The 11,907-nt window shown below is 39.5% G+C and overlaps 1 protein-coding gene across 4 annotated transcripts in view; it reads right to left on the bottom strand.

Annotated features, from left to right (window-relative positions):
• Nucleotides 1-6: 6 nt before the first annotated feature.
• Nucleotides 7-11,907, bottom strand: part of nrg3a (neuregulin 3a) — a 280,899-nt gene continuing 268,998 nt past the window's right edge. For all 4 annotated transcript variants that reach the window (XM_025060603.1, XM_008322588.3, XM_025060601.1 and 1 more), the window contains 3 exons: nucleotides 9,565-9,686; nucleotides 8,433-8,618; nucleotides 7-1,497 (listed from right to left, as the gene is read on the bottom strand). In XM_025060603.1, coding sequence (XP_024916371.1) covers nucleotides 864-1,497; nucleotides 8,433-8,618; nucleotides 9,565-9,686 — 942 coding nt within the window. In that variant the 3' untranslated portion in view covers nucleotides 7-863. The remainder of the gene's footprint in view (nucleotides 1,498-8,432; nucleotides 8,619-9,564; nucleotides 9,687-11,907) is intronic.

Below are 11,907 nucleotides of genomic sequence, written 5' to 3'. Positions count from 1 at the left end.
CATGTGCACAGACACATACTCACACAGGCGGGTAGTTGTTTTTTTTTTTTTTTTAATGTTTCTTTTAACTTAGACCATCAAAGTGTTGATGATTTTGTCCTCAGAGAGTGGAGTGGTGGTCATTGTTGGTAAGATACCACGGTTTCAAAGGGCGAGAGAAAACAGAGAAGCAATCGTGGTGGCTCCTCACAGTTTGTAGCCAAGAGGCTTCACGTAAGGTTTGCAGAATTTGACCCGTGGCTCTTTCTGTGACGAGATGCTAGGCTTCGAGTAAGAACCAAAGAGTGAAGGTTCATACAAAATGGATAAAAACAGATTGAAAGTGAGAGGGAGAGAGAGAGAGAGAGAGAAAGAAAAAAACAAAAACATCATTCCAGTTTTAACTTTGTACTTGGTCACTTATTAAATGTCATATATTTATATCTATATATATTCACAAAATTAATATATATGTATATATATATATACACATAATATATGTATACATATATATTTATATATATATATATTCTTTTTTTTACAATTAAAAACACAATGGATTTGACAGACTATTTGGTTTGTTTTTGTCTAAGTAGAACCGTTTGTATTGTTTTGCAAATAAATGCATGTGTCTTTATTCTTTTTCCCCATACAGTACGGCCAGTCATTGTAAAGGTGGTCACTGTAGAAGTCTCTGTGTGGTTGAATCCATACATTATACACATCATCGGTACATTTTTTAGAATTTCTGTTATTTTTTTTCTTTTTCTTTTTTCTAAACTGATAGGTCCATTAGCGTCCCACAGATGCAGAACACCACATACTATGTCAAATGTCTTTTATACACTAACAAACCATAATCAAATGTACTTAATCTGACCCTCTCATTGGCCAGCGTTGCCCAGGTCTCTGTGTGATTGGCTGAGGCTGACTAACTGGGTCTGCGTCGGTCCATTCCAGCTCAGCGCCCCAGCATTTGCTCCGTTAAAGTTAAGGAAGCAAACAGTCTCTCTGGCTGCTGGTCCGCCGTAGCTGATTCCCCCATCTTCATGCTTCCTGTGAGCCACAGCCAATGCCAAAAGCTGCTGCTGCGCCTCCTCCAACAACAGGGCGACCTTATCCTGCTGCAGGCCATTGGTGGATGAGAAGGAAGCGGATGACAAATTGGCGTGCCCTGCTTTTACTCTCCTTTTATCCTTGTAGGGTGTGGCTCTGCAGGCACCAGACTTTGCTGTGACGGGTGAAGTGATGCAGGTTTGCATACATGACACCTCACTGTCATGATGACATTGCACCGAGGGAATGATTGGGATTGAAGACGAGCGGAACAGTGGAGGCGGGGATTGGTTGTCATGACGATGGGGCCTTTTTAAACTGCGGGAAGCGTGAATTAGATCGTTGTGCTCCAAGGGAGCACACAGGCCCGAGCCACCCTCTGCATGCAAGACGGAATTTTTCAAGCGTAGGAGGGCATCTCTCCTGGCCTTCTCACACAGGTTTTCTCCTTGTGCTCGGTCACTGAGGATAAACAGGGAGCAGAGACAGACAAAACACAGACAAGAAAGAAAACAACCGTTACTCAACTGAAAATAAAATGCTTTCATACTTTGAAGACGAAAGAAGTATTCAAAGGAATTTTTTTTTCCAACATCCACCCTGAATATCCTTAAGAAATACCAAAAGAAAGCCTTTGTGTAGCTGCTTTTCAACCTTGGGGTCGTGCTCCCCGGTACCAGTGACCAACGGACCAATGTCATCCGCCCATGGACCAGGTTTTGGAGACCCCTGCTTTATACCCTTAGCCATCACACAGTTTAATTGGCGATGAATACATAAGAAGATATTAAGCTTTACTTCATAGTCGTTTGTGGACAGACAAAAAAGAAAACCCAAAAACTTTTACCATTTACCTTATCAAGGCTGGCTATAGTATATGCTGTTGAATTCCACAAAAAAACCTTAACGCAATCCTTTACCTACTAATCCACAAGCGTAGCTGCTTTTCAACCTTGGGGTCGTGACTCCTTGTGTAGTCGCTTGAAATTCGAATATGGCCACCTAAATTTTTTGTCAGTAATTTCTCATTACATTCCTACAATTACTAATTGATTTTAAAACATGATAAAAATATGTTTTCAACTAGTTATTATTATTTTTAAAATTAAGACTTTAAACAGCACACACACAATCCTAAACAATTGCGTTCTTTTAATTTCATGAAAATTAATCTAGTTAAAACTTAATCATTATTGACATCAAGATCACGATTGTGACAAGTGATAGCTACTAATGCGAGTCTGTGTGCAGAAATGTGTGATGTCAAAATGGGCTCACAAGCTACAAAAGGTTAGGGAACCAGTGCTCTACACCAGTGGTCCCTAAAGTTTTTTGGAGCAAGAACTGGTCGACCGGTATCAACCGTTACTGTGGACCGGTAATACCGCACCATCCTTGGAGAATTATTGCATTTTCGAAAACATCTCGCAATCCTTTACCTACAAGCACAATGTAACCCACAAGCTCTATGTAAAGTAAACCCAACTGCAACACAACGGTACTCTGAGGCAGACAGTCGGGCAAAATGGGAATTTATTGGCAATTTTAAAATCTAGAAAATGGGTAACAAATAAGACAAAAGTGGGAAAATAATTATTTGGCAACAGGTGTTTAAAGAAGTTGAGATTTGAGCCAGTAGTAACCAGCCAATGGAAGTGAGGAAGAATATCAAATTTACTTGGAGAGGGTTCTTGACCATGATGAGGCCAATTAATTAGTCAGAAGGGGATCAGAGGAACGATGCAGTTACAAACCTTGTACAAGCCCACAGGAGTATAGAGACAGAAGATGACTTCAACAGGGGCAGGTAGATGACAGGTAAATAGGGGCAGAGGTGCAAAAAGTACTAAAACATGTAATTAAGTATCTAAGTAATTAAGTAAAGTAGCTTTACTTTGCTAAAATCCCACTAAAGTAAAAGTCTAAAAATCTTGAGTAAGTAAAATGTGCTTAATTTAAAATTTACTTTGAGTAAAAGTTACTTAGTTACTTGAAGTAAAAAAGGACGAGTCCTCCATCCAATCCGCAACTGGTTGTTTTTAATCAACAATTCGAATACAAGTGGAAGAAGTGGAGAAAAAAAGGACGAGTCCTCCATCCAATCTGGTTGTTTTAGTGGAAGAAGTTGAAAATTCTATACTGTAAATTCAAGCCACTAAAGAGTAGCCAAGTAAAATACTTGAGTCAAAATGTACTCAAGTAAAAGTAAAATTACATATTTCAAAAAATACTCAATTTCAGTAACATGAGTAAATGTTGCCTGTTACTTTCCACCTCTGAAAAGGGGAAGGTGTATAAAAAAGTCACCAAAATACTATACATCATAGTGTTTTCGTAAGTATGTTCACCTACAATCTGACCCAAAAAATACCCAGTACTCTGGTTGCTTTCACTAGGGTACCCAGATGCGCCACTAATGCAAACTGTACAGATATTATAGTGTTATTACAGTACTACATTTGGGACACGGCTGAACACTGTCAGAATCAGTTGCTAAATCTGGGACGGGCCAAATTCAACAACTCTGAATGAAAGTTTGACTTTCTGCACAGACAGCCCTTTATTTCAGTGCTACTGACGTGACATTTTGGTTTCTCAAACATATAAAACTAGGTTGCTCTCAAGACTCCATCAAGTCTCTGCAATTTTCTGTGCTTAAGTATTGCACAGGCGTCTAGAACTCCCATGTGTGTTTCGGAAAAATCTGAAGGAGAGATACCCTGATTTGCCTTAGCTGTTAAGCTTAAAGGGGTCATATGAGGTAAAGTCTGTGTGTTCCATACAGATAACTTCAATTTTTAAAATGAGCTGGGCTTTTAAGAATCACGCCTACTTTGTCCATTAAGGTCACAAGCCCTTTACTTAAGAAAACCTACATCCTCCAAAGGGCATGCCATGCCTTAAAGTTACATACATTTTGGCTCTCTGACAAGAATAAAAAGGAAATATTACTTAAAGTTATACATATACATATACATATATATACATATATATGTAGACACTTGAATCTGTACCTTAAACGTACACTACGTAACTTACATAAACTTAGAATTAACTTAGCTTACATATTTCTTTTCATTCTTTCCTTTTTTTTTTTTGCTATTTCTTCTTTAGTGGGCATCATGCTCATATTTATCGACAATTTCATACTTTATGTCCATGGTCATCATGCGTTTCTTCTTCTCACTACCATCCTTACCACTCACTCTCTTAGGACTCATCACTATTAAGAAGAATAATGCACAAAATAGAGAGAAAATCACGTGGATAACGCAAACAAACTCACAGGTGGGGGTACGGAAGATGCACAAAATAGAAAGTGAACGAGTGCTCAAATCTTTACTCGTATCTCAAAGCAAAAATTTGCTCGAAGGCTTGCTTGTATCTCGGAATACTCGTACGTCAGGACGCTCGTACCTCAAGTATTACAAGCATTTTAGTATATATATATATGGAAATCCCACCTGAGTGCCATACAAAATCATGACAAGTGCACTAATTAATTAATGCTTCAGACAATGAGGCATAAACATGTCTAGCCCTAAGTAATTTATAACCTCTGCAGGATTTATTTTTATCCAGCCATACGAAGTTTCAATTTTATTTTTCTCTCTGTCTCTCTTCTCATTCCCCTGACACACATTTACAGTTCGTTAAATCAAACAGCAACATACACTTATATTTTCCATTGAGGTGTGCAAAAAAATAGAGGTAGGTGGAGGAGGTGCACTTTAGGGCTCAAAGGAAATCATATTCTCCTTTTATTGCTGCGGTATTTTTCTGAGACATGAGAGGCACAGCAGAGACATTGCGAGACCACTGAGAGGATCCTGCCAGTGATAAGAAAGGACGAGGTGAGGGAGCTAATTCCCCAGATAACATTCACAGACAAATCTCTCTTTTGATGTGTTGAAATACAATCAGATTTCAAGAATCCATGAAGCAGAGTTCAAATATAGACTCCGGTGCAGTGAGGGAGAAGCACAGGAGTGTTACAGAGGAGGAAGTGTGATAGATTAGTGACCCGCTTCATATCTTTTACAGCGGCTCATAACGTATACATGTGCTAATGGTTATTTTTTCGTTCATCTAGACCCTGCAAATCGTGTCTTTATAGATGTCATCTCTTGATTTTAATTAAATTATGCAATTTGCTGCAGTGACCTTCTACCACTGACAAACGTTCCACACTAACACAAAGACGAGCACAGTGAAGGTCCGCGTATGCCTACGTGAAGACGGTAAAAAAAAAGTGAAGCATTTCAAAAATATAATTAGCAAAATTAACAAATTGTCGCTTTGCCGGCTGTTTCTGAAGAGAGAACATCTTAAAAATAGAAGTAACAACATTCAACAAGCCTCCATTGCTGTCAGACATTTTGTCGAGATGACACAACACTTCTGGAAGAAGCACAGAATACAGCGGGCAACCAGCTCTCTTTTCAAAGTCACATGCAATCTGAACACTCTTTATCGCATTCTTCTATATCCTGTAGTGGTACAATTTCTTTCCTCTTCGCTCTGCCTGTGTGCCAGAGTGAATTCAAACTTCTTGTCGCTACATTTCGGTTTCCCATATCTCTCTCTCAGATTGTGTTATGTGCAGTCACAGTTGTCTCCATAGCAACTCAAAGTAGGTTGCTGTGGGCTATGTCTGAGTATGTGTTGGTCAGTGGCTTTGTCAAATGTGTTTGATTTGACGGATTGTTGTTAACAAAATCTGAGACAGGAAAACCAAAATTTGAAGTACGTCTTGGATTGTAATACTTTTTTTGTTTTTGTTTTAGCGTTGTCCTTTGGGTACAGGTGACCCTGTGGTATATTATCAGCCACCAGGTCACCTATACCCAAAGGACAACGGAAGGGTTAATGAAACCTCTGTAAATGCAGTACTGTGAACATATACAGTACAAAGCAGCCTAAGCAAAATCGACAACAATTGCCTTATCAGGGTTTTAAGTGGCAATTACAGTCTGCTCAAGGTTAGCAGGAGGAATAAGGGTAAAAAACCCAAGTCACTTACATGGGGGGCAGTGCCCACCGATGCAATAAATTACTGTCCTTTATGAAGGACAACAACTGAAGTAAAGTAAAGTTGAGTCATACTGTAGCTGGCTGTGGTCACATAGAGCAAGCTCAAAAGGGTTTTGTCTTATTCTCTTTTATTATACATCCATCCATCCATTTTCATCCGCTTGTCCGTTATCTGGTCGCGGGGGCAGCAGTCTCCATGACCGCCACCCAAATCACACTGCACCGCACAAACCCCTTGTAAAGCTTCCTGGGGATGGTGAGTCCACTGGAACGTGCCAACCGCCCTAACCGGGATTCACTGCCTGTGGGCCAAAGCGCCACTTTCTTTCATTATCTCTGTCTATAAATTTTGTGCTCTTCCTCTTGGGTCATCCTCGGTATTTGTTTCAAGTTTCAAGTGCATGTATATATATTTGTGCCTGTATTAAATATTGCCATTGAAAGTAAATATGTATATCCTAACCCGGAGGTTCCCAAAGTGGGGGGTGAGTGTATCATGAGAGGTGAAAGTGAATTATTTTTTATTGTGACACAGCACACCACTGCACACAACCAAATGTGACCTCTGCTTTTAACCCATCACCAAAGTGAACAGTGGGCAGCGTTAAGCACCCAGGGAGCAGTGGGAACCGAGCTTCCAGACCCAAGTCTGCTTCCTTAACCACTAAGTCACGGTGAACGGTCGTAGCTGATAGGTGCACTTTGATCAGTCTGGACGAATCACCTCGCCCATCAGCTTAAGCAAACTTAAAAAAGTTCTAAGCCATTAGATGGAGAGCCGATCAGGGAACCGGTACAGCTGCATGGTCGGTGGTGCTGTGTGATACCTGCCTGATTTAACAGCCCCTAGGGGGCGCAGTGGCATTGCAGGTGCGGAGCAGATAGAACTAACTAATGAAACTGAACACAGCATATTGTGTGTGTCCTGTTTTTTTATTTTTGGTTGGGGATGCACGAAGCAAATGAGGGCGTAGCAGAAACAGTTTGGGAACCACTGTCCTAACCTAACCCGTCCTTACCTGTTTTAGTGGTTGTAATAGGGACTGTTAACGATTTCACGCTTAATTTTTTATTTGCTGCGCACTGACACTAGTTTTGGGTTCTACTGTTAACGATTTCACGCTTAATTTTTAATTTGCTGCGCAGTGACACTAGTTTCACTCTAGGTTTGGGTTCACACTGCAAAGTAATGGACACTTACTCCTCAACTAATGTGCATTAATTTATCCACCTCTAGCCACCTCCATAAACATTATTATGAAACCATAGTAGCATCACAGTGGAAAATGTGCAGCTCAGGTGTCATTCCAAAGAGATACTTCCATATAAACGATGGATCACTATGCAAGCCTTTGAACAAAGATTGAGATACATGGGGATCTAAGTGAATGAAGCACAAATGACAGCAACCATCAGCCATTTATCTTCAACCCTGAGCTTCTCTGTAAATCTACCTCTCTTTTGTCTGTGTTTATGTAAGGTGGCTATATCTTCTCTTTCAGTTTCTACTAATATGAATGTAGGTTATGTGGAGAGGGAGAAGCCGTAAAGTGTGGTTTGTCTGTCCAGGTGCTTATTAGCTACTGTAACGCCGACAAAAAAAAAATGGGTCAAGCACAGCGGCTCTCACGCTGAATGCATTTTAGTCCTAATCGTTTCCAATGATCATCGGGAAAATCCCGCTGCGTGCTGCAATGCTTTTTTTTTTTTTTGCGCGGAAGGGTAGCTGTGCGGTTTCGCATTTCAATGTTGGAATTTTAATAAACCCAGTGAAGACTCTGAGTCCCAGTCTGCAGCGCATTGTTAGAGATTAATATTGTAATCAAAAGAGTTCCTTCCCAAGTCTTTTAGAAAAAAAGATATATATATATACACACAGACAGGATAAGACACACACAAAAAACCCAAAATCCCCAGCATTAGGTAGGTAGGTAGATGGGTAGATGGATGGATGGATGGATGGATGAATGGATAGATAGATAGATATAGAGATAGATAGATATAGAGATAGATAGATAGATTCTAAGCCAGGGGTGTCAAACATACAGTTTGACAAAACATGTGACACCCACATGTTTGTGATGTTTTGTCAAATTATATTTCATTAAATAAATATTTCCTAACGAGCAAATTATATTTCATTAAATAAATATTTTCTAACGAGCTTGTGCTTATTTGCATAAAAACAAAGGAGAAAGAAAACATAGCTTATTTGCATGAAAACAAAGGAGAAAGAAAACATGGACTTGGATGAACAAGCATGTTATGATTGTACTGGTCCGGCCCACTTGACAACTAATCAGGCTAGATGTGGCCCGTGAACCAAAATGAGTTTGACACCCCTGTTCTAAGCCTTTCCTCACCGTCTTTGTGCTTCAGATTCCTTCTCAGTTGGATCCACTTCCTGCAAATGTTGGTAAGATGGGCCTAAATATTTGGATACTCCAATTGGGTTCAGCCTTCCTTTAGTGATTGGTGGGCTTCTGCGTGAAACAGACCAGTGGGTGAGATTGTTTTTTTGATCTGGGCGGTGAAGCATGGGCCCACTCCTAGAAAAAGAAAAGAAAAAATGCCCATTAAATACAATGGTGAAGGCAGTGAAAATGTTTTAATCGATACCATTCTGACCATGGGTTTTCTCATTGACTACCTAATAATAATTTATGCTTCATAATAACTACTTTCATTAGTCTGTGCCCTAGTGGAGAGGAGGCAACATTTTGCTTTCTGCCTTATCAACATCTACTTCAGATCAGTCACACAATAGCTGTTGGGTATCAGAAGAAAATATCAGTAAAAATGTATGGATTTGTTATGGATGGCTCAATTGTATACTCAGGATCAGTATCGGTTCGATATGGGTCAAAATGTCAGGATTGAGCATAAAAAAAAACAACTATAGCGCGTCCAATCTGATACCTTAGAGAAAAGAAGGTATCGAACTGATACCGTTATGAAAAGAGTATCAGTATCTGAGTTGTATGGAACCATCCCTAGTATTTATTACTATGACTGAGTCATCCCAGCTAACCAACCTTAGTGTACTTATGAAATTTGAAGAAAACATTTGTAGGCATAGCTCATATATCAGTGTTTCCCAATCTTTTTTTTCAGGAGACCCATATTTTAAGTCACAAACCTTTGCGACACAAGTCAATTGACCCAATTGACCCACTGAGGGTCGCGACCCAGTCTTTTTGGGAAACAATGTCATATGTAACTGAAATGAACCATTTGGAGTTTTTTCTGTGCTGCTCTTTATATCACTGTGCATGTATTTCCCCTTTTATCTCTGCCCCACTTCTGTGTTTGTGATTGTTGTGCTCACTTCCAAGCCTGCTAAGTTCGCTAGCAGTAATATTTTCGAACCCTCCGTTCAATCATACCTGCAAATTTAAAACGAGGACGTCGTAGGATGTATATTTTTGTGTATCCATAACCACAGGGAATAATGCCAACTATAGCAACTCACCTGCACGTCAGTGCGGGACATACCTGGGCTGTTTGGCCGTGCCTCTGGAGCTGCTGGATGGTGTGGCAGTGGGTATGATGTTGCAGTGTTCCAAGTGGGACTTGCACATATTTCCCTGGCGAGCCTGTGTGGATCGTTTGTAGTACTGCACAGACATACGAGAGAACTATGAATTTTTGGCTTGTTGGTCTCTTTACATGTGTGAAATAAAGTCATTGTACAAGGTTTTTTTTGTACAAGGTTAACAGAGGAAAGCTATGAAATCTTACATAAGGTTTCATAGCTTACCTCTGTTAACCTCCCCGGTACTTTCATACACTCTATTAGCCTCCGGGTGGGTCTGACTGCTGCCTTTATTCTTTTTTTGCCTGGGCCCAAATCTACAATATTTTAGACTTTTCCATTCCGCCTTTTCTAACAACATCCAAACAAGTTTTTGAAAACAAGTGAATGATTTTTACTGAGGACGAGGGAGGAAATTTATAACCTAATGAAATGCTGTACTACTGATATGATGTAGTGTCAGAAAAAAAAACCCAAACACCTCTGAAGAATTTATATTAATTTCATCTTAATATCACTGGTGAACTATAATCATCTGGACATGGTTTCTGAGAAGACTAAATTTGAACGGGCAGTAAATAATTGAGAACCACTGTCCTAATGTCATCAACTCTGCAGCTGCTGTAATGTACAGTACATTACATGTTCATCCCAATACACGGTCAAATTCCTGTTTATCTTTTCATTCTACATTTTTCCCCTGTTTATAAATGTCTCCAATAATTACTTTGCAATGCAGTCCTGCAGGCTTATGGAGTTTTAAGTTGTCCTAAAAGATACAGTAAGTAGATAAATGACAAGAAGAGTTTTCGCACCTATCTGGGATTTATGTGTTACACTGTCAGTTAGACGCTACCAGTAATAATTTGTCTCTGTGGATATATTTTTAGGCCTTGGTAACAGAAGGTAAGAAAAAAAACATCTCTCTGTGCAACTTCCTGCTCCAAATTACTTTCTTACTTTTTTGTTCAGCCTTTCCAGTGTGATGGCTGACTAACAAGGTTGTCACTGACACTACTTTTTGATGCCTCTGCAGGACGCCAACCTCATTAGTTTCTCACAGGCTGTCATGGGTATATGTCCACTCTGATGCTTAAAGCCTGAATTACTGTAAATCCCATGATATTCTTTCTTTTACATGATGTACTGCTTATGAAATAGATTTCAAGTGAGAGAAAGAACGTTATACAACACATTTGATAATAGAAAGGGGTCATTACAAGAACTTCTTTCATGGCAGCGCGAGTAAAACATGGTTATCTTTGCTTATTTCAACTTACTTGGGAGTAAATAAAGCAAAATTCTGTGCAGATCAGTGATTCATTTTCGAAAGCTTGTTTGCAATTACCTGAAGAACTGTTACACAAACTGCAGGTGACAAGTCGAGGGTCGGCATAACATGCTCAATTTCCCAAACGGAACTGAGAGATTAATAAAGTTTAATCAATCAGTCAATCCATCTATCTATCTATCTATCTATCTATCCATCCATCCATCCATCCATCCATCCATCTATCTATCTATCTATCAATCAATCAATCTATCTATCTATCTATCTATCCATCTATCTATCCATCCATCCATCCATCCACCCATCCATCATTTCCATAGTTGACATATGATATGCAGGACCCTAAAGAGTTCAAGTCTCTGTACAATTATGTCCAAAGACCATACAACAACTGCACTGACGATTAGTGTGATTTTAAAGTCTCAACAACTGTTTGATACAAGGGGTTCAGTTAGCCTTCGACGCAATGGTCTTCTTCATCTTCTCCTTTCAGCTGCTCGCTTCAGCGGTTGACTCTGTGGATCAACTGCTCCATTTCACCTTTTCCCCTGCTTCCTCTACTGTTATTCTTAATTTCCATGCCTTTGTTCACTACATCTATAAACATTCAGCTCTATCACCAACATCAGATAAAAAAGCATCAGATGTCTTGGAAAAAAAGCACTAGTATTACTTAGAGATGATCTTATCTAATCAACCCCAATACAGTAAAAATACTGAAGTAAAACTGGACTGGGACTTGACTAAGGCCTTTTCATGTCGTGTACGTAAAACTTTTAGAATTTTTTTTTTTTTAAAGTATATTTTTATGTATGACACCAGTGCACTAAAAAAAAAAGGCAGTTCAGTTCATAGTAATTTTACAGTGCTGGTGCACTGCAGAGAAAATTGCACTAACAATCAGTGCTCTAGCAGACACGTACAAAATACAATCGAGCCAAACAGAGAATTTAAGCAACATGATGACAGTATTTTCTGGGGCGACACAAACATGAACTCAGCTGGAACTGTT

This window comes from Cynoglossus semilaevis, chromosome 12 (genome assembly GCF_000523025.1).
Source record: "Cynoglossus semilaevis isolate Cse_v1.0 chromosome 12, Cse_v1.0, whole genome shotgun sequence".
In the NCBI taxonomy this organism is placed as follows: Eukaryota; Metazoa; Chordata; class Actinopteri; order Pleuronectiformes; family Cynoglossidae; genus Cynoglossus; species Cynoglossus semilaevis.
This window is presented reverse-complemented; position numbering and strand designations above follow the sequence as displayed.